Here is a 24,020-nt window from a genome sequence, read left to right on the forward strand (position 1 = left end):
TCCATGATCCCTTTGTCTATGCTAATTTCAATTAGTCACACATGTGACTTTGCATTCTTCTACCGTCTGTAAATATTTCAACTCTGACCTTTTAGTTTATTTTTTCAATTACAAATTCCACCTGAAGCTCTTCTCCTCTTGGATCTTACTGTTGTGATAATGACCATACAGCAGTTGGAATCCTCTTAAATTCTACATTTTATAAAGTCCTAGGATGTAAACATGACCTCTTGTTATGTCACAGGGTATTACAGAGCTCAAGTTAGCCTCAGACTCACTGTGGAATTAAGAACAACCTTGAGCTTCTGAGCTTGCTCCCTCTGCAGGTTTCTCAGATTATAGGCATGCATCTTCACAGTGTTTGCAGAGTCCTGGGGATTCAAGTCTGAATTCTGGGAATAGCAAACAACCACTCTATCAAAAGAAGTACACAACCAGCCCATGCACGAAATCTTGCCAACTTCCTTGCAGCTATGTAATAAGGATTGTTGGCACCCGTACTCTGCCTCAATGCCTTGCCTCAACGCTTTGGGGCTAAGTGCTCTGGTCAAGAGAGAGAATGGGGCTCTTGGGGCAAGAGACTCAAGAATGGAGACAAGACAGGGAGTGATCAAGTCTCTTCTTTATCAAGTCTCTAGTCTCCTTTATCAAGTCTCTCTTCTTGAGTCTCTAGTCTCTCCTATTGAAGGGAATTCTGAGGTATTTATATACACAAGCAGGAGAACACAGGTGAAAACACTTTACCACATGCACCATACAGCTGAGGTCACTAAACAGCAAAACAAGCTATGTGGGATAAACAATATATTTATCAGAGTGTGCTTCAGCTGTTATAGGCTTTTGACAACCAAGTCTTTCATCAGGGTATATGGTTCCAGATGGCTGCAAAGTTGATCCAGCCGCTTTCTACTAAAGTTGGCTCCCAACAGGTCCCCCTTTTTAAATTTTTTCAAAAGGGAAGGCTGGGAAAACTTACGGAAACTGTGCCTGTCCTAGGTTGGAACAAAGGACCCCAGCCTCACTTAAGATGATGAGGCCTCCCTTATTTTAGGGGCAAGGGTCTCGATATGCTCTCTTACCCGTCATTGGCTATCCGGCTTAGCGCGTAAGTTAGGGGTTAATCCTGTCAATCTTGATGACAGAGTTTTCAGAGTCCCCTACTTCCAGCCTGTAATATTGGACCTGTATGGGTTTCATTTGTTATCTGTTGCCATACTAAAGCCATCAGTTTGTTGAACAGCATGAACCCGAGAGACAAGAGACTTAATATCTAAACTGTTGATATAAAAGCAACACTCTTTAAGGCAACACACAACTTCCCCTGTTGGAGAAGTGAAAGGTCTAAGCCTTGTACCCACAAATTTTCAATAGAAGAAATTATACCAATGAAATCCTTGATTTTTGCATCAGCTTAGTAACAATTATATAGATAAAAGACAGCCTAATATTAACCACCTCAGTCCCCAAGTCCAGGGAATTGGGGCGCCGACTCCTCATTAACTTCTTCAAGCTGAACATGGGCGTTGAGATATTAGAAGAGGGGTGAGGGGTAGGGTAAGTTGATAAGCCTCTGACATCTGTCTTAACTTCATCCAGCTGGAAGTCTTGGGCATCAGTGAACATGCAGGTGATATGAAGATTCATTCACCAAGGCTGTGTATTCTATAATATACAAATCTCAAAACAAGTTTTAGTATCAAGACAATTATTTTGATTCTCTGAAATCTAGTGTTCTGGAGGCCTACCTCTGTCATGTCTGATCCATATAATTCTGGAAGACATAACTACTACCTTAATGACCTCATCAGAAAACTCATAGAAAAACCTTTTTTTTTTTTCCAAATTAGCCTTTCCTTAAGCCAGTAACCAGAAAAACCTTTACATTGAGTTTTTATCCAGAAAAATATAACTATATAACTCAGAATCACACCCATTTTGAAGGTTAAATCAATTAACATTATCATTCTGCTTAGCTCTGTCTAGAGCAGCCTTCTATTTATTCCTCGCATCTTTAAAGCCTTTTTCATGTTTTTACTTATTTCTTGCCCCATTTTCATTACTATAACCTTTATTTATTTATCTGTTTGGCTCTCTTGACTCAGAGCAGTCTGCAATTTACTCCTTGCATCTTTAAAACCTTTTTCATCTGTTTCTACTTACTTATTTCTTGCCCCGTTTTTGTTACTATGCAATCACCTTTGTTTCACTTCCGAATTCAGCCAGCTCCGTCAGTCGACTGGTTCTCCAGCGCAGGGTGTCTTCCACTGTATCCCCCTTACTGGAGCCCGACGTTGGACGCCACAATGTTGTGGCTTTTACTCTACCTTAACGCTTTTGACTCAACGCTTTTGGGGCTCTGTGCTCTGGTCAAGAGAGAGAGAGAGGCTGCAGGGGCAGGAGACTCGAAGAATGGAGACAAGACAGGGTGTGATTCAGTCTCTCCTCTATTTTCTCAAGTCTCCTGTTTTTTTTTTTTGTTTTGTTTTGTTTTTTGTTTTTTTTTTGTCAAGTCTCTCTTCTTGAGTCTCTAGTCTCTCCTATTGAAGGGAATTCTGAGGTATTTATATACACAAGCAGGAGAACACAGGTGAAAACACTTTACCACATGCACCATACAGCTGAGGTCACTAAACAGCAAAACAAGCTATGTGGGATAAACAATATATTTATCAGAGTGTGCTTCAGCTGTTATAGGCTTTTGACAACCAAGTCTTTCATCAGGGTATATGGTTCCAGATGGCTGCAAAGTTGATCCAGCCGCTTTCTACTAAAGTTGGCTCCCAACAAAGGATGAACTTGACTCTAGTTCCCAGCCCCTTGTTCCTCGTTGCTACAATCGCATGAGAAACGCCTGTCACATCCATGTACCTGCCAATATCCCGAGTAATATCAAGAAAAAGGTAAGGTGGAGAGTCCATGGAAGAGAAAAAGGATGAAAAGTGGGGTCCTAGTAGTCATAAATACCAGATCCTGGGTGGAAACAGCACATGAAAGAGGAGGAGGGCATGATATCACAACTGAAGGATAGTTTGGGGGTAAGAGATTGTAGGGATGAGGTAAACAGAAGTTTGGCAGCGGCCCTATAGTCAAGGCTGACTCCAAAGCCCAGAGCCAAGTGCAAGGACAGGTGAAAGATAGACCTAAACAGAGGTCACAAGGAATTGGTGGGAAGGATGGCGGTAAAATACAAAACACTTTGCCACCTCTACTCCCAGGGCACCATTGCTTTTGATGCCGCTGCCACCACCTGAGAATTGTTTCAACAAAAGTCATTGCAGGTGGAATATCACAAAACAAAAAAAAATCAACAAGAACATTAATTAGAGGGTGAAGGAGGAAGCACGAGAAAATGGGGAAAAGCTGGTTTTTTTTTTTTAAATTTAGAGCTGAAAAGTCATAAAAAGAACTTGAAGTTTCAGCTGTGTTGTTTGTAAATTGAAAATGGAAGTAACCATTTCAACAAGCACTACAAATGGGTTCAAAGAATGGAAGGCATGTAAAGAAAGCACTTCAATCACACGAAGTGACATTTTAAAGGTCAAAAATCGGCACCTCTGTAAGCTTTAAACCAGCACTTTTTTTTTTTTAATAGAAAAACTAAGGCTATGAGAGAGAAGCTTACATAATTGGTGAAATGAAGAAGGGAACTGGATTTGTTTCTGGCTCATTCTTAAACCGCCATGTACATTTAAGATACATTGCTTCCTCACCTGAGTCTAACCAAATGGCCTGTGAGGTCAGGCACCTGGATAAGATGTTTTAGAATCATCTTCCTGAAGCCAGGCTGTTCCAGCACTGTTCACCTTATCCCCTAAGAATGTTGAAAGGAGAAATTCCACGCCACTTCCTCTATTAGTCAACTCTTCCACTGCCATGAAAAACTCCTCAAGAAACACACTTGAAGGAAGATATAGTTTGTATAAGTTACAGAGACATCACCTCTGTGCTAATGGGCTTGTGCTGAGTGAGGGCTTTCTGTTGAGAGGGAAAAAGATAGAAGTACTCAGAAATAAAAAAAAATCTTCCAGTGGGCTGACCCACAGGATGAATCCAGGCCTGCAAACCTTGGTCAGTTGTTACAAATGCAGATGAAACATTGCAGAAGGGGAGGAGACATCTGACATTAAACTTCAGTGATGGGAATATTTGCTTAAATTCAAACCATGAATTGAATTTAGATTAGAGTCTATTCTCATAATCATCTGAGTATGCTGTCACCTTAGTTTTAGAATGAGGCTTTTTTGAATTAGAACACTATAAACATTATTAAAGTATCTGCAAACAAGAGACTATTTGTCTTTCCTAGGAGTTAGCTTCTTAGTTGTTAAAATGTAAACTAGGCCCAAAGTTTTTATTCTGATGCATTAATACACCCATCCCTGTTTATTATTCTTCCTGAAAAACGTTTAAAACCTGTTTCTATTGGATCAAAATGTGTGGGCTGGTAGGATAAATAAGCAGCTAAAGGGGCCTACCACCTGTCCTGACAACCTGAGTTCTAGCCCTGGGACTCACATAGTTGAAGAGAAGAATCAACTCCCACAAGTGGTCCTCTGTCCTCTACACAAGCATCATGGTATGTGTGTGCTCCCACAAACACCACCAGCAGCAGCACAATTTAAAACTAAACATTAAATGTTCAAATTTCCCATTAAGGACATATTCTTGAATCTAGGTACAAAAGAGAAAACAAATTTTAATTGAATAATATAAATTGCCTAATAGGTAACATCTAATTTACAAGCCATACACATGAGTAAAATAATCAAAGAATACATCTTTATAATCAGAGCCTTTATTTAATTGGTGTATAGGAATGAGATATCTAAGGGAAAACTTAATGCCAATATTGTTTTCTTACTGAAAAAAAAGAGGTTTGTCTTGCAGGGAAATTTGTGATGCCAGCACTGTCCCTACTCCTATTCAAGGACGAAGCAGCGTGGTGAACATTTAATAACCCCAACTCTTCTGGTGTAGCTTCAAAATCAGTCATAAAGATACTCTCATGTGGTTTTAGGTCCTCCTCAGTAGACACTGGCATAAGCCACACTGACTTCCTAAAGAAAAGGGGAACAGAGAGAATCAAGATTGGAGTTCTTGGTGCCATAGCTTTCCAAATCAAAACTTTGAGTCAAATTATTCTTATCGTTATTAAACACCATCACATCATTATCAACTTGATAACTTATAAGGCAGAGACAACAGAATCACTGCAAGTTCAAGACCGTCTTTACCTAGTGAGTTCCTGGTCAGTAACTCGGTTGGATTTCTGAAGGTGAATGAATGGATGGATATTCAGGTACAACCTTAAAGTCTATGCACCAAAGCTCTGCTTGTGTCTGTTTGTCTGACTAGCCACCATTTTTTTTTATTTTAGATTTATTTATTTTATATGTAAGAAAGTTCTGCCTGCAGGTATGTATGCATACCATGTTCATCCCTTGGTGCCTGAGGAAGTCAGAAGAAGACTTCAGATCCCTGGAACAGGAGAGATTGATGGCTGTGAACCATCATGTGGGTGCTAGGAATTGAACCTAGAACATCTGCAAAAGCAGTAAGTATTCTTAATCACTGAGCCTTCTTCCCAGTCCATTGCCATCACTTTGTCAGGCCAAAAACAAGAACGTAATTATTGTTGACAGAGGAAAGTCCATTCATCTCTATTAATACGGAAGCCTCTGAAGAAGCACTAGCTATGAGACAATGGGTCAGAACTCCACATTACAACCAGCATTTAGTGGTATATGCAAAAGATGATACATTTGTGTATGTATATGCATGTGTGTATATATGACTTAATCAAGTTTGGCATTAATTGGGGTTCTGGTACATCCCCAGAATGTCACTAAATCCCTCAACCTAGTTTACCTTAGAAACATAGTTATATGGGAGGTCATAAATATTACCAAGGTAAATGCATTTTCTGCCACTGAAATCCACATGTGCGGGTGGTAATGATGGTAAATTTTATCTTATGTGTATTTTATCACTGTGAAACAAAAACAAACAGACATATAATTTGCCACATTAAAATATATTACACATTTTCTCTGAGCTCTAAATTCCTTTTTAATATGAAGTATTTTTGTACAGTAAATAAGGTTATAAGTTGTTTTATAATTTCTACATTTGCCCCCTAAGAGTTTTTAACATTCGATATAAACATTTCTATGACATGGCGAGTAGTGCATCAGGATGCTATTGCATTTCATCTCAAAGTTCCTATGGGGCACTTTCTGGATCCAATATTAGTTCCATAAAATTGCAAACAAGATATTTAATCATACAGGTGAACAAACCCTTCTTCATTCTCTACTAGTTCCTATTAAAACAGCAGATTTGTTTTCCACTAACATTTTAGCCATGTAGTCTCATAACATAAAATAAAGTTTATTACGAGAATTGTACTATAAGTGAGATAACAGCAGAATACATTGATGCCATGGACCAGCGGCTCAACAAGTAAAGGTTCATGCCAGATAGTCTTATGACCTAAGTTCAGTTCCCAGACCCCACAGGTTGGAAGCAGAGCAACAATTCCCACAACTTTCCCACTGACCTCCATACTGTGGCATATGCACCCACAAATATACACAAAATAATTAAATAAGTAAATATAAAACAAACTAAATTTCATATTCCCAAATTAATATGTGTGTGTCTCAATGCCTAATTCTTCTATTTATTAATGGTGATGAAGTACTTTATCTTGATTTGTAGCTGTAAACTACAAAACTGTAAAATAATCTCTGACTACTAGACTATATGTTAGGCCCTTTCAACTCCGTAGCGTTTTGATTGTAAAATTAAGTAATATATTTTACTTTTAAAAATGTAAAATAATAAGGTATCTACTGAGGTGTTTTATGAACAGTTACTTAGGGTTTGTTTGAATTCTTGTCATGGGCATGTCAGGATATAGTGTCTAAAGTCTCTGTTCAAGCAGCTCAAAGGAGAGAGAGCCACAGGACTCACCGAGATGCAGAACACTTCAAAGGGACTATCTGGTGTCTCAAACAAGGATTCCTTGGACGAAAGTACATCTCAGTTTCAAAACAGACTGTTTCTTCTGAGATAATCTAGGAAATCACACTGTTTAGGAGGAAGGTATCCTAGCAACAGAAGAGCCACTCAGAGGTGAACACAAAACAGAAATCATCGATATTTCAAAAGGTGGCTTCTGTCATTCTCAGGTGCATGTGAAGTTCCAGCCACTTAACAATGGGGCAGAAAAGGAGCACTGTAAGGGTGAACTGAAAGTACTTTTAGACAAGAGCATCCTAAGTCACTGGAGCAAACTGCCATTTAACAGTCTTTGTAATAGAATATCAGTGAAAAGCATTCGGTAGTTATTTCTGAGTGCCTTTGTCTCTCTGTCTTTCCACTTTTCCCTTTGCATCTCTCTGTCACATCTCCCTGCTCTCATGTGTGTGTATATGTACATGTGTGTTCACACATGCACACATGCGCCTACACGCATGCATGTATGTATTGTTCTCTTGTGTTTGTACATGGCCTGCATGTACTAGATGCACATAAGTGTGTGGATATACCCACCCATTTGTGCACCTGAAGAGGCCAGAGCATAATGTAGGTGTTTTCTTCTATCATGCTCCAACTTACTGCTTCAAAGCACGGTCATTACTAAACCAGAAGCTGACCATTTGGGCTAGGCTTGCTGGCCAGCAAGCCCTCATCACCCACCCATCTCTGCTCCCCAGTGCTAGGATTACAACCACACCTCCCTTTTCACATGGTTCGCAGACTTTCAAACTCAGGTTCTGATGTTTGCAGAGAAAGCAATCTTACCCACAGAATGATTTTTTCAGCCTTCAGCAGTTTTTTTAGTAATACAATTTAGAGCCAAATAACAACAAAAAAAATAGTTTAAAGCACAAGTTCTGGAGATAAATCAGTCTGTCTTATTAGTAAAACCTCACCAGCCCATTAACCACGCCTTGGCCAACTGTGCAAACCCCCCCCCATTTGAAGCTCCAGGTGCCTAATTTTCCAAATGCAGTGCCCTATCATAAGTGATAAGACAATCAGTGAATGGCTCCAAAATATTACTATAGTATAAATATAAACTTTAAAAATCTATAAGAAAACAATGTCCCAAAATGAAATTACAGTTTTAAATTCATTCCTAACTGAATAGCTAACAGATTTTTAATTACAATGAAAATCCACTCCTGTGTAGGCACACATCCTAATGAAGCATGGGTAAATTTCAGATGACTAAACTGACTTCACTACTGAATTGAACATTTCATATCATATGCATTACCAGGATTAGTGATATGAAATATTAGACATTGAATACAATTTAAAATTGTTTGTGAAGGGGCTAGGAAGATGGATAGGTGAATAGAAGTGCTTGAGACTCTCAACCCAGTTTGCGTTCCAAGCACCCATGTCAGGTGGCCTACAACTGTCTGTAATTCCAGGGGATCAGATGTCCTCTTTTGGTTTCATAGACACCTGTACATATTCATGCACAAATATAGATAAACAGAAATAAAATGTTGCTTAAAAACTTATTGCCAGGCTTCTGTGAAATAGACTAGAATCTTTTTAAATTACTTGAAATCATTGCCTGCATCATGAGAGTACAGATTTGTGCTACAAGTTTCTGGGCCTGAAAATGAACCAATAATTGTGGAGGAATGCGCATGGGAGCCTAGTGTGCTAGAGTAATTAGTTATTATTAGTACAATCATGGATATGGCTCAGTTAAGAAACCACAATGTTAGCAGTAAACAAATAAGCATGACAAAACACATTACTTTTACAAACAGAACTAAAAAGTTCTTACCTTTGTCCTGATGCCACACTGAGAAATAGGGTATATAAAATCATATTGATGTGTGTGTATTTTAGTTGCAGAACAGCCCTGTCCCAGGACTAATTCATCAGGAAAAACATATAGATTATATCTGTTGTGAGAAGTAGCACTAACGATGACCATCATCCAGTCCTGAGAACAATTTACATTCACTGCAGAAAGACACACATGAGAAACATCAAGTGTGTATTAACTTCGAGAAAGCACTAATTTTCTGTCAAGAGTAAATGTAGCTTTAAAAAGAGCCTATGACCGGTCTCCATCTACACCCCAGAGCTAAGGCTGTCCCACAGACCTCCTCATCCAAGTCCTGCCCAGAGAGAGCTGATCTCCCAGGAGTGCTCTCACTCCTAAGCCAACAGGTGAGAGTACCACTTTTGCTCCCATAACTGTCCAAAGAGAAACCCAGCAGGAGTGCACAGGGCACAGGAACAGCAGAGCAACTGATGGAGACTAGAAGTATCCTGTCCTCAGAAAACCTAGGAAAGAGCTCAGGAGTCATAGACACAAGCATCACCAACAGAATACAAGAGATAGAAGAGAGAACCTCAGGGGCAGAAGATACCATGAAAAACACTGACACAACAGTGAAAGAAAATACAAAGTGCAAAAAGCTCCTAGCCCAAAACATCCAGGAAATCCAGGACACAATGAGAAGACCAAACCTAAAGTTAATAGGTATAGAAGAGATTGACGATTTCTAACTTAAAGGGCAAGTAAACATCTTCAACAAAATTATAGAAGAAAACTTCCCTAATCTAAAGAATGAGATGCCCATAAACATACAAGAAGCCCACAGAACTCCAAATAGACTGGAGAAGAAAAGAAATTCCTCCCATCACATAATAGTCAAAACACCAAACACACAAAACAAAGAAAGAATATTAAAAGCAGTAAGGGGAAAACATCAAGCAACATATAAAGGCAGACCTATAAGAATCACACCAGACTTCGCATCAGAGACTATGAAAGCCAGAAGATCCTGAACAGATGTCATGCAGACCCTAAGAGGATACAAATGCCAGCCCAGATACTATACCCAGCAAAACTATCAATTTAACATACATGGAGAAACCAACATATTCCATGACAAACCAAAACCAAATTTACAAAATATCTTTCCACAAATTTAGCCCTACAAAGGATAATAGATGGAAAACTCCATCACAAGAAGAAAAACTACATCCTAGAAAAAGCAAGAAAGTAATCTGCTTTCAAACCCCCCCCCAAAAAAAAGATAGGCACACAAACATAATTGCATCCCTAACAACACAAATAACAGGAAGTAACAATCACTTTTCCTTAATATCTCTTAACATCAATGGACTCAATTCCACAATAAAAATACATAGAATAACAGACTGGGTACATAAACAGGACCCAGCATTTTTTGCACACAGGAAATGCACCTCAATGTCAAAGACAGACACTACCTCAGAGTAAAGAGCTCGAAAACAATTTTCCAAGCAAATGGTCCCAAGAAAAAAAGCTGGAATAGCCATTCTAATATCCAATAAAATCTACTTTCAACAAAAAGTTACCAAAAAAAGATAAGGAAGGACATTTTATACTCATCAAAGAGAAAATATACCAAGATGAACTCTCAATTATGAACATCTATGCCCCAAATGCAAGGGTACCCACATTAAAAAAAAAAAAAACTTTACTAAAGTTCAAAGCACACATTACACCTTACACAATAATAGTGGGAGACTTCAACACCACACTCTCATCAATGAACAGATCATGGAAACAGAAACCAAACAGAAACACAGTGAAACTCACAAGTTATGAACCAAATGGATTTAACAGATATCTATAAAACATTTCATCCACAAACAAATGAATATACCTCATGGTATCTTCTCTAAAACTGACCATACAATCCGTCACAAAACAGGCCTCAATAGATACAAGAAGGTTGAAATACTTCCCTCCTATCAGATCACCACAGACTAACGCTGGTCTTCAATAGCAACAAAACCAACAGAAAGCCCACATACACATGAAAGCTGAACAACTCCCTACTCAATGATAACTTGGTCAGGGAAGAAATAAAGAAATTAAAGACTTTTTAGAATTTAATGAAAATGAAGGGGTATATCATACCAAAAACTTATGGGACACAATGAAATAATGAAAGCAGTACCAAGAGGAAACTCACAGCTCTAAGTGCCTACATAAAGAAACTGGAGAGAGCATACACTAACAACTTGACAGCACACCTGCAAGCTCTAGAACAAAAAGAAGCAAATACATCCAAGAGGAGTAGACAGCAGTAAATAATCAAACTCAGGGCTGAAATCAACCAGGTAGAAACAAAAAGAACTATAGAAAGAATCAACAAAACCAGGAGCTGGTTCTTTGAAAAACTCAACAAGACAGATAAACCCTTTAGCCAGACTTAGGAGAGGGCAGAGAGACAGTATCCAAATTAATAAAATCAGAACTGAAAGGGGAGACATAACAGAAACTGAGGAAGTTAAAAAAAAAAAAACCATCCTATTACAAAAGCCTATACTCAACAACTGGAAAACTCTGGATGAACTGGACAATTTTCTAGACAGATACCAGGTACCAAAGTTAAATCAGGATCAGATAAACCATCTAAACAGTCCCATAACCCCTAAAGAAATAGAAGCATTCATTAAAAGTCTCCCAGCCAAAAGAAGCCCAGGATTATATGGGTTTAGTGCAAAATTCTATCAGACCTTCAAAGAAGACCTAATACCAATATTCTTTAAACTACTCCACAAAATAGAAGCAGAACAACACTACCCAATTGTGGTAAGCCACAATTACCCTCATACCTAAATCATACAAAGACACAACAAAGAAAGAGAACTTCAGACCAATTTCCATTACAAATATCTGTGCAAAAATACTCAATAAAATTCTCTCAAATCAAATCTAAAAACACGTCAAAACAATCACCCATCATGATCAAGTAGGCTTCATCCCAGGGATCAGGGATGGTTCAATATATGTTGAAAATCCATCAACATAATCAATGTTGAAAATCCATCAACATAATCCACTATATAAACAAAATCAAAGAAAAAACACATGACCATTTCATTAGATACTGAGAAAGCATTTGACAAAATGCAATAGTTCTTCATGGTAAAAGTCTTGGAAAGATCTGGCATTCAAGGCCCATACCTAAACATAATAAAAGCAATATACAGCAAGCCAGTAGCCAACATCCAACTAAATCGAGAGGAAATTGAAGCAATCCCACTAAAATCAGGAACTAGACAAGGCTGCTCACTCTCCCCCTATCTATTCAATATAGTACTTGAAGTTCTAGCCAGAGCAATTAGACAACAAAAGGAGGTCAAAGGGATCCAAATAGGAAAGGAAGATGTCAAAGTATCACCATTTGCAGATGATATGATAGTATACATAAGTAACCCCAAAAATTCCACCAGAGAACTCAAACATGATAAACAACTTCAACAAAGTGGCTGGATACAAAATTAACTCAAACAAATTGGTAGCCTTCCTCCACTCAAAGGATAAACAGGCTGAGAAAGAAATCAGGGAAATGATACCCTTCACAATAGTCACAAATAATATAAAATACCATGGTGTAACTCTAACCAAGCAAGTGAAACATCTGTATCTTTTGGAGAACTTCAAGTCTCCAAAGAAAAAAATAGAAGATCTCAGAAGATGGAAAGATCTCCCATGCTCATGGATTGGCAGGATTAATAGAGTAAAAATAGCCATCTTGACGAAAGCAATCTATAGATTCAATACAATCCCCATCACAGAGTTAGAAAGGGCAATTCTCAAATTCATTTGGAATAACAAAAAACCCAGGATAGTGAAACTATTCTCAACAATAAAAGAACTTTTGGGGAAATCACCATCCCTGACTTCAAGCTGTATTAAAGAGCAATAGTGATTAAAAAAAAAAAAAAAGTATGGTATTGGTACAGAGACAGGCAGGATGATCAATGCAACAGAACTCAAGACCCAGAAATGAACCCACACACCTATGGTCACATGATCTTTGACAAAGGAGCTAAAACCATCCAGTGGGAAAAAAGACAGCATTTTCAACAAGTGGTGCTGGTTCATCTGGAGACCAGGATGTAAAAGAATGCAAATCTATCCATTCTTATCTCCTTGTACAAAGCTCAAGTCCAAGTGGATCAAGGACCTCCACATAAGGCAAGATACACTGAAACTAATAGAAGAGAAAGTGGAGAAGAGCCTCAAACACATGGGCACAGGGGAAATTTTCCTGAACAGACACCAATGGCTTATGCTGTAAGATCAAGGATCAACAAATGGAACCTCACAAAATTGCAAAGCTTCTGTAAGGCAAAGGACACTGTCAGTAGGACCCATGGCTCCAGCCGTATATGTAGCAGAGGATGGTCTTGTCAGACATCAATGGGAGGAGAGGTCCTTGGTCCTAGGAAGACTCAATTCATCAGTGTAGGGGAATGCCAGAGCAGGGAGGCAGGCGTGGGTTGGTGGGGGAGCACCCTTATAGAATCAGGAGGAGGGAGGATGGGATAGGGAGTTTCTGGAAGGGAAACAGGGAAATGGGATAACATTTGAAATGTAAATAAATAAAATATCCCCCAAAAAAGCAACAAAAAAAAGTAAAGCACCAAAAAAGAGATAATTTATACAATTAATTATTTTGTAAGTCACCTTCTGCTACAAAAGAAAAAAAGAAAAAAAAAGAAAGAAAGAAAGAAAGAAAAAGAAAACCTGAAGGACTTTGGGATCAACATTATTTTCAAATACATCTGCCTAATTATTCTCAAATACATAAATAGATGTCTAATATTTCATAGGTGAAAACCAGCAACATCGGGGATGAGAAGATAAAATCACCTATGATTTTTTTTTCCTTCTGAAGAACTGAGATCCCAGAAAAGGTGCTATATTCAGGAGTGTGTGAAAGGGAATACTTTATCCCCACAACCTTTGTTGAAATGGATGTAGAGAAAATGTGGTCCAAAAATCTCAAAACATGAGAGAAAGGAGTCAGAAGAGAAAACTCACCCTCCTCACAGCTTCACGGTGCTGGAAAAGCCACCCTCAGATGAAACTTACCCTTAGCCTATACATTGAGATCTTCAGGAAGCCAACCACAAAAGTTACTTTTAATGCATGCATTGGGAGGAACTTCCCATAATGGAAAATATATGTGGTCAACGAGTGTGAGGCTACAGCGGCCTCCAAAAATCAACCGGGCCTGTGACTCTTTGAAGAAGCCATCATTAAAAACACAAGGTGAGTTTGGGGGAGTTTGGGGGAAGGCAGGTGTTCTACATCTATGTCTTTGTGTGTTTAAAATGTTATGCTAATATGCCCTAAATAGAATCAGGAAGAGCTTCCTTAAAAGAGAGAGATAGAGATAGAGATAGAGATAAAGATAGAGATAGAGATAGAGATAGAGAGGATATAGATATCACCACCTAAGATTAAAACTAGATTTGAAAAGGTAAGTGGACCTAGGCATACTGAAAGTCCATGCTCTTAAGCTTTGCTCCTGCCTCCCATCACTACATTTCAATCAGTTGGGCACTTTATGGTAGTCCCTCCAACATCTGAAAAACTACTGAGAACCACACATAGCTGTTGAATACATCAACTTAAGCAATTCTTCCTGCCCCCAAACAGTAATTAGGACCAGGGCACAAATACCTTATTCAATCTGTCCCAGAAAGCTGGAATCTGCTAGTACCACTTCCTCTACATGCGCTATTTCAGCCATTAACTGCTGCACTAGCCTAAAGACTGCATTGTAAAGTGAAAGGATACCAGAACCTGCATATGGCCCTCACTCCTACAAAGTTTACAAGCCAAACAGACAAAGAAACCTGTATTTTAGTTCTAAAAGAAACTCCACTTCTAACAAAAGGCAATAGACAAGCCAACTTTGAAAATAATAACACAAGAATTCTGCCTTGGAAAAGCTACCATTTAGATCTTAAAGCTAGGAAGTATCTTAATTCTAGGTGAAATGGCAGGGGGGGGATATTAAAATAAACCTTTAAACATGACAGACTTGATTATCTTGGTCTTCTTGGCTTCCTAGAACCATCACTATCTGATAAGGGTGACTGGCAGAGCAGTATGTTTGTGTGTGTGTTTCTGTAGCCCAGGCTACCCTCAAAATTGTTATGTAGCCAAAGGTGTCTTTGAAATCCTGATTCATCAGCTTCACTTTCCCAAGTACTAGAATTATATAGACTTGTGTCACCACAACCAGGTAGGGCAATACTTTTAAAGTAACAGGAAGCAATGTCATCATCAAGAAATATGGAGATTCTGAATGTGGGAAGGTCAGTTTCAGAGACACAGTACCACTAATTTCAATACTATCAAGTACAGATCATTGGCAGTAGGTTTGAAAAGGCAGACTGAGATGCAGAGCCATGGAATATTTCTGTAAATGAGATACGTTATACAGAAAAGACCAAAGCATAGGAAAGGAAGATGTCTGAGAACTTAGACATTAGGCAGAAAGAGGAAACATGTAGATTCACAAGTCTGCTTTGCCTGAAACTATTTGTCTTCCAGAAAATTTATAGCAACATCACAGCTCTTTAGGGAGGAAAGAACCTGCATGGAAATCAATCACTAAACCCTATGTTTTCAAGGAAGCATCCTCCAAAAGAGCCTGCATGGGAGGCAGCCAATCGTTCCACACCACCCTTTCTAGGAAGTATCTCCAAATGCTCATTTACCATCAATGTCCCAAGCACGAGTCCAAAGCAAGACAGTAAGGTGAACCAGGACCTCTAAAGCTGTAGAGACCCCCATTTGGGCAGACTTCCAGCTCAGCACCACTCAGAAACAAAGGGAAAATCACGGCTGATTTAAATGATTTTGTGTGGCAGCCCGTGCTCAGCTGCCTTCATTTTTCTTGTTTAGGTAGCCTGTAGAGGTGAGGGGGCTCTCGTTGATGTGCTAACTACCTAAAACTCAGGCTCTCCTGATTATTTACACCACAGATCTCAAAGAGGCATACCTGATAGGTGGATCTTGATCTAGTGGATGGCCCCACCACTGTGCAGCACAAATTAGATTCATTAAAGTATCACAAAAAGAAGACAGAAAGTTGGGGGTGAAAAGAGGGCTAGAGCTGAGAAAAAATAGGGGGAAGAGCCAGGACTAAGTATTATAAAAATACAGTGGTGAGTGTATGAATTTTTCAATAAGAAATATTTTAAATGTTTCAATTGATAACTATTTGCAATGGACTGTTAAAATGACCTAAATGCCCCCAATTACAATATTGACAGTAACTACTATGTTGTTGGAAATAGTTTTTATTGCATAATTTTTAGGCATTATAAGGTTTGAACTGATATGTGAATATTCTAAATCACATATATGTGAAATCAAAAACCAGTTATTTACTAATTGACATGATTGAATGGCCAATTCATAAAACAAATAAACAAAAAAGCATGATTAAAAAGTATATTAAGATTAAGAATATAAATCCCTAGAAAGGGGAAACCCAAAGGAAAACACACTTTTTTTAGTATGACAAAACCCTACAGATCCAGCTCAGCTGTTTCCTTCTAGCTGGTGTTTTAGTTACATCAGTCATTTCAAACCTTGTTATCATTTTACCAGAAGAAAATACTTTATATGGATGCATAACACACAACTTTATGCATAGCCCAATACTAAGCAATATAGGTGCCAGACAAGTATGTTTGCTTCATATTCTAAATCTGTCAGTCATGGCATGAGAATGACAGTGTAGTCTCTTTTTTTATTTTTGAAACTAAAATATAATTATCTCATTTCCCCATTCTCTTTCATCCCTTTGAAAACCCCTCAATGTGCCCCATCTCTATGTTCCCTCTCAAATTCACATCTGCCCTTCTTCTCTGTTGTTAAACATCAATACATATGTGTGTGTACATATCTATAAAGGAAATATAAATCTACATATTCCTAAGTATGTAGATACAACCCACTCAGTCTATATCATGTTAATTGTATGTATATGATATCAGAGCTAACCATTTGGAGTTGGATAATCAACTGGGGGTCTCCTGCCTTCAGTGTTCCTTACTTGCCTGTAATTCTCTTTGCATATGACAGAGACCATTACAGAAAACCATAGCCAATAAAACTGCAGAAAAGAAATGATCATGCAGTGCCCACAGATGCATCTACAATACAACTGTTGGAAATCAACAGCTAACAATACATAAGGAGTGTGAATTGAATGTGTATTATTGCTTAGTTACATGTGAGTAATATTTTCAAGGTTTCAATCTGTTTCAGGGTGTAGGGTCAATTCCATGTATGTTTTGGTTTCTCATCTGCAGAAACAAGCAATTCTGCAGGTAAATGTTTGAAAAGCCATGTATCTGCACTAACATCCTCAGACTCCTGCCATTATCTCAACATAGTGTGATGCTCTCTGCAGCATTTGTACTCTACCAAGTACCAGAAGCAATTTAGAGATGATTGAAAGCATTTGGAAGTACATATAGTGGATACACAAAAAGAAAAATTATGTGATATAAAGGGGAATTACATATATGAAGATGTGGGCATCTGTGGAGAGATCTGGAGCAAGTCCTCCAGATACTCTGGACAGATGTACAAGTGCAAGGCTTCTGTGAGTGTTACTGAGAGAATGTCCATTCCTAGCATCACATGAGCAGATGAGTAGCAAGATCCCTAAGTCTGTGCTTCACACTATGCTCTCCATCATGAGAGCTTGGATGGGGGCTGAAGAGATGGCTCAGCTGTTTAGAGCACTGGCTTCTTTTCCAGGTGAGCCGGGTTTGATTTCCAGCACCCACATGGCAATTAACAACTGCAACTCCAGTCCCAGAGGATCTGACACTCCTCCTGACCTCTGTGACACTATAAGCACACAGTGCACTAACATAAATATGGGCAAAGCACTCACACACATAACAATAAATAATTTTTTAAAAACTAAAACTTGAATAGCCCAGTCACCAACTACCAGAGGAGGATGAGATAAGCCATATGCTACTTTTCTCTCGTTTTCTTTTTCTAAACATTTCGCCCAATGTTACTAACATTTCTCTTGTCATCTGACATATGTTCGGGCTACATTTAATTTTAAACTATGGCGATATAAACCTTTAAGATAATTCGAAAAGACTTCTACTAGGTAATAGCTTGAACTCTAGACTTACTGGCCATCCTCTCCAGTCTACTCAGGTAAACATAGAAAATTAAACAAGCTAAGGCTAAGCTAGGGTTCGAGCATTGCTGGAAGAGATGCTGCCCATGCCCCACCTCTTACTAAGGAACTATTGGCAGGTGATAACTGATGGAGGATAACCATTCTTTTTGAGGGTGGAGCCACAGATAAGTTCCCCAAGCTTATGTGGGCAGCACTAACTAGACTGAGTTATCAAAAATAGCGATGGGGACTGGAGAGATGGCTCTGTGGTTAAGAGCACTGACTGCTCTTCAAGATGACCTGAGTTCAATTCCCGATACCCTCATGACAGCTTACAACCATATATAACTCCAGTTACAGGGGATCTAAGGCCTTCTTCTGACCTACTCAGTCACTAGACATACATGTGGTGCTCAGGCATATATGCAGGCAAAACACCTATACTTGTAAAATAAATTAATTTTAATTTAATTTTTAATTTAAAAACATGAAGTTGGGAGGCAAGGAATGAACACAACCCAGTCTTCACTTTGCATTTCTAATACAGAGTTTTGCTATTAGTGAGGAAATATAAAATATAACTAAAAAAAGAAACTGAATAGAGCTGGCAAAGCAGAGGTAAGATTTTTAAACCTTATTTAAGCACTTTTCAGGTGTTTGGAAACAAGAACTAATGTATTCCAAGCTAGTCTTGAGCTATATTATAGCTGAGGCTAACCTTGAGCTCCTGACTCTCCTGCCTCCATATGCCAGGTGCTGGGATTGCATGTGGGCCTGGATTTATTTAAGCAAATAAAGTCAATAGATGGTCCTAGGAAACCTGGGGATTCAGACTAAAACCGAACACTATATTCTTCATGTTGCTGCATGTTCAGATGTGTGCACACACTGCTGCCTGCTGAGTGCCTCTGGACAGGATCCCACACCGTCTGAGGCCATCCTTGTATTCATTCCTGTATCCTTGCTGAAAGTGGTAAAACATGTTTGCTTTATTAAATGTCGGCCCTTCAGTGCAATCTTCTCAAGGCTGTGAGTGACAAAGAGAAAGCAGTCAGAAAGCACTACAGCCGCACATCATCGGGCAAAGATCCTCTTAGTGGCAAGCTTTGTTCATTGGCTTGTACCACATACTTGACCAACCTTTTTATTCAGTAATCTAATGGGTTTGTACAGGAAATTGTACAAAATGTGTATTATAAGGCAGGGACCAGGAAGTAGAGGCTATGCTGGAAGGACCTCTCAAGCCTATCTATCTATCTATCTATCTATCTATCTATCTATCTATCTATCTACCTACCTACCTATCAGCACAGAGGTGCCAATTAGTGTGACTTGGCTGGATGAGCTCAACACAGGGGGAAGTATAAGGAATTAAGATTAGCCACATGGAGACTAACCTTTAATCCCAGAATATGAAGATTTCAATAAGGATGGGTCTCCTAAAGTTGGTACTCCCTAAGGAAGGGGATGTGTTATGGAAGTGGGGAATTCTTATGTTTTTTCAATAGGAAATAAATGATAGGGTCTGGTGCTGCTACTATGACTGAGAATCAGTTTTCTGGACTCTCCAGTATGGGAATCATGAATTGTCTTAGTTAAGGCTTGACTGAAGTAAGGTTAGTATGTGGGGACCTATATAAGGAAGCTGTGAACTGTGGACAGTACAGAGTGCAGAATGCTCTTCCCACTGGGTAGCCTGCTAGAAAGCATCGCATAAATTATGATAAGTGGATGCACATAAATGCAAAAACATGAAGGAAATGTCCAGGCATGTGGCACATTATCTCTGTGTGAAAGGCAAAGGCCTGGGTGGAATATTTATGACTCTTTTCACATGACTAAAGATGATAAGACATAATATCCAGTGTATTCCCTCACTGTATGTCCAGTTTGCTTAAGCAAACTGAAAATATGATCACGTGTTTTGCTTGATTTAATAATAAAATGAGACATGCTTTGTTTGCACTACTCCTAAGCTCAAATGCTTGGAGTCTCTTGGTTTCCCCACACAGATCTTTTGGCATATCCTTTGATCTGTGGAGACTTAGGCTTGCTGTCTATGGTTGACATAATAGATCAAAATGAAAACAAAAACAAAAAAGTTCATATGGGGTTACTTCACATCAACATAAATAAATGCCTACACTTAAAAATACTACTCATGGTTCAACGGCAAAAAAATAAGTACACCAAAAATATACCCTGAGGTGCAGCATACTAAATGTGAATTATTTCCATTATAAGCCCAATAAAGTAAGTCCATCTATTTGAAACAAAGACACTATTCACTTTCAAATAGTCAAATTTATCAAAATATCATAAAGAATTTAACAAGTATAAATTTACTTTTTAAAAACCAAAACAAAAGAACAACAAAACAAACAAACAAACAAACAAAACCCTGAGCACTTGCCAGGCATGATGGTTCATGCCTTTAATCCCAGAACTCAGGAGGGAGAGGGGTGGGAGCATCTCTGAGTTCAGGGCCAGTCTGGTCTACATATTGAATTCCAAGACAGACAGAATTACATGGTGAAACCCTGTCTTAGAAGAAGAAGGAGGAGGAGGAGGAGGAGGAGGAGGAGGAGGAGGAGGAGGAGGAGAAGAAGAAGGGGAAGAAAAAGAAGGGGAAGAGGAAGGAAAAGGGGAAGGGGAGGGGGAGGGGGAGGGGGGAGGGGGAGGGGGAGGGGGAGGGGGGAGGGGGACGGGGAGGGGGAGGGGGAGGGGGACGGGGAGGGGGAGGGGGAGGGGGAGGGGGAGGGGGAGGGGGAGGGGGAGGGGGAGGGGGACGGGGAGGGGAGGGGGACGGGGAGGGGGAGGGGGAGGGGGAGGGGGAGGGGGAGGGGGAGGGGGACGGGGAGGGGAGGGGGACGGGGAGGGGGAGGGGGAGGGGAGGGGGAAGAAGAAGAGGCTTTTAGCATTTACTGATTGGATTTACCGATTGTGGGGGTTTGAATGAGAATGACCCCCATCGTCTCATATTTGAATGATTGGTCACAGTTGGTGGAATGGTTTGGGAAGGATGAGGAAGTATAGTCTTGTTGGAGGAGAAGTGTCACTGGAAATGGGCTTTGAGGTTTCAGAAGCCCACAGCACCCCAGTTGTCTCTCTCTCTGCTTTGTGCTTGTGGATCACATGCAAGCTCTCAGCTACTGCTCAGTGCCATGCTTACCTACCTGCTGTCATGCTCCCCACCATGATAGTCATAGCTCCAATGTTCTACAACCATTTCCTCACACCAAAACAAATCAAATGCATTGTCATAAGTTGCTCTAGCCATGGTATCTCTACACAGAAATAGAAAGGTAAGTCAAAGAATTCTGGTTTTAATTATTCCCTTTTTTATTTTATATTTTATTTACATTTCAGATGCCATCCCCTTTCCCCATTTCCCCTCCCTAGAAAACCCCTAATTATTCCCAAACCTACATGGATCCTGTGGAAGGTATCCCACGGGCAGTTGCTTAGACTCATTTATTGTGTACGACTCTGGGAAGAGCTCAGGGCTGAGCTGTGTAGCTAACAGTCAGTGTGCTTTCTTTTACTTTATTGGTTGCACTCATTTTCATGTGATTTGGGCCAATTAGGATGAGTACTCCAGCACTCTTAGCAACATGTACTCAAAAAGCATAGAACTTCATGGTAAAGATATATCTGATCACTTAAATGCACAGATGAATTAGAACACTCTTTTGAAGCCCAAATCCAAGCTGAGATAAGCATCCTCTTGAGTATTCCATACATTAGTGGGGGAGAAGGAGCTATCATGCAGTCTAATTCACAAGCAAGCTCCCATACAGTAACCATAAAGAACAGGTTGCCAGAGACTTCAGAAACAACTGATATAATCTGACACCTGTGAAACAGCCAGATCCTGGCTTTAATGTTTTAAAGTTCCCATTTATAGTACTGTATAATGCCTACAACTTCACTAAGAGGAAAGCTTACAGAACATGCTTTATATAATTAAGATCAACTGAACTGTGATGATTGAAGAAGACTGTCACCACAGTTGGAGCATCAGAAATGTTCAATAGTGCTAAACTCCTATAACCCGTGTCTTGCTCAAACTTCAAATCATGTGATGTTTGTCATCTAGTTTTATACTACAACATAAATCAGCTATCATCAAAAGATACAAGACTTGGGGCTAGAGAAATGAGTCAGCAGCTAAAGTCATATGCTGGTCTCGCAAAGAGGTTGAGTTTGATTCCCATCACCCACATTGGGTGATTCACAACTACTTGTAACTCCAGCTCTAAGGAATCTAACCCTTTGGGCCCCACAAACACCTGTACACATGATGTAGATGCACACACTGAGACATACATGTATATGCATAATTAAAATAAGTGTTCTTTAAAATACAGGATTTGAAAAAAATGTCATTTACCATTCAGAGGCACATCAAGAGAACCCTGAATGTTTGATGAGCCATTGCCCACTATCCATCTAAATCACATGTGTTCTCATAAACAGCATTAAATGTAACATCCTATGACAAAGGCCATGTTCTAAATCTGCATTGTAAATCATCAGACATGCTGGCACTGAGCACTTGGGGTTAGGGAATCCTGCTTGACTAAATAACTAAATTCTAGTTTTGTGCAAAGATAAAAGTTACATGTGGTACTCCAGGTTACTGTGTTGGACAGGATGGTGTGGAGGTAACTTAAAGTTTGAAAGACACAGAATTTTCAACCCATCAGAAAACATGAGGTCATAGTGACAATCTGTGAAGGAAAATCACGAGTAACTGAAACTGACATTGCTAAGTCACAAGGTAACTTAAGAGTAGTCCAGACACTTCAATACCTGACACAAAGATCAAGTACATCAGTGGAACTTGAACAACAAATTAGAACACAGAACTGATTTGATAAATGTTTGTAAAGTGGAAACTTAAGGGTTCTTTGGAAAGTCAGTTGTGTCAGATGGTGTTTTGCTGCTGCAAACACATGAAGGAACATTTCTCTGAAGCAGACACAGGTCAAAGGATGTCCTGCTAATGCAAGCAAGTGAAAAGACATGTGTGAAGGATTCTTCTCTAATGACACACATGTGTTGGTCCACTTTACACTGTGTAGTTGAGCTCCATTTGTCAGGAATAGCTGATAAGTGGTGGTATAGCCCTCTCTGCTTCATCCAGTATGCATGTGTCTTTGTGTGTGCCTATTTTTTTCTTTTCTTTTCTTCCTTCTCTTCTCTTTTCTTTTTTCTCTGGCTCATGAAGAGTTAAGGAACTCTGAGCCTCTCGTGTGGCCAGTGAGAGGTTAATGAGTCAAAGAGAAAAGAGCCCAAGTAACAAAGATTCTTTTCTTATCCCCTGCCCCTAGTCATCAGCATTTGGCCCCAGTCACCAATGCCATCCTTTCTGCCTTACCAGGGTACCTGAATGTTGGGGCTGGAACCCAGCACAGTCTACAAAGCAATCACTTAGAACTGAACATAACTGAATAATGGTCAGTTCCAACTTTATAACACATGGTCAGAACATGAAGTCCTATGCAACTTCCTCTCAACACAAGTATTTTGTATACTACAAATCAGCAAGCAAATGTTCAGAAAAAGATTTAATCTGAAATTATATTTCAAAAAGAAGAAGTGGGATCAATTCTGGGTTAAAATAGGGCAAGTATTTGAGATGTGTAGGTGGCCCCATCCCTCAAGCAGGGGCTGTACCTATCAACTGGAAATGGTCTCTACAGGTTCTATCTCCCTTGTGTTGGGCATTTCAGCTAATGTCATCCCCATTGGGTTCTGGGAACCTCTTGCTTACCTGGCATCTGGGACTTTCTAGTGGCTATCCCCAGATCCCCATCCCCAACTGACACATACTTTCTTTCAATTTCCTGGCCCTCTGTACTTGTCCCCCAACTCCTCTCACACCTGATCCTGCCCTCCCTTTATTCTCCCACCCCTCTCTCTCCCAGTTTCCTCCCTCCATCTACCTCCTGTAATTTTGTTTCCCCTTCTGTGTAGGACTGAAGCATCCATACTTTGGCCTTCCTT

At 39.5% G+C, this 24,020-nt stretch overlaps 1 protein-coding gene across 1 annotated transcript; it reads right to left on the reverse strand.

Annotated features, from left to right (window-relative positions):
• Positions 1-257: 257 nt before the first annotated feature.
• On the reverse strand, positions 258-15,640 carry Oosp2 (oocyte secreted protein 2). The gene is made up of 5 exons (XM_076930514.1): positions 15,565-15,640; positions 8,816-8,997; positions 6,976-7,079; positions 4,862-5,057; positions 258-392 (listed from the first exon to the last, which is right to left on the reverse strand). Exons 1-5 carry the CDS (start codon positions 15,638-15,640, stop codon positions 258-260), a joined length of 693 nt encoding a protein of 230 aa, XP_076786629.1.
• Between the last annotated feature and the right edge of the window lie 8,380 nt (positions 15,641-24,020).

Source organism: Arvicanthis niloticus, chromosome 1, assembly GCF_011762505.2.
Source record: "Arvicanthis niloticus isolate mArvNil1 chromosome 1, mArvNil1.pat.X, whole genome shotgun sequence".
Lineage (NCBI taxonomy): Eukaryota > Metazoa > Chordata > Mammalia > Rodentia > Muridae > Arvicanthis > Arvicanthis niloticus.

Excerpts from the sequence above, each read along its gene's own strand:
- Oosp2 (XM_076930514.1), bottom strand. The coding sequence starts at position 15,640 with ATGGGGGTCTCTACAGCTTTAGAGGTCCTGGTTCACCTTACTGTCTTG. Across the intron at positions 7,080-8,815 it reads AGTGTGGCATCAGGACAAAG|ATTATCTCAGAAGAAACAGT; the intron begins GTAAGAACTTTT and ends GTGATTTCCTAG. Across the intron at positions 5,058-6,975 it reads TTGAAGTGTTCTGCATCTCG|GAAGTCAGTGTGGCTTATGC; the intron begins GTGAGTCCTGTG and ends CCTTTTCTTTAG.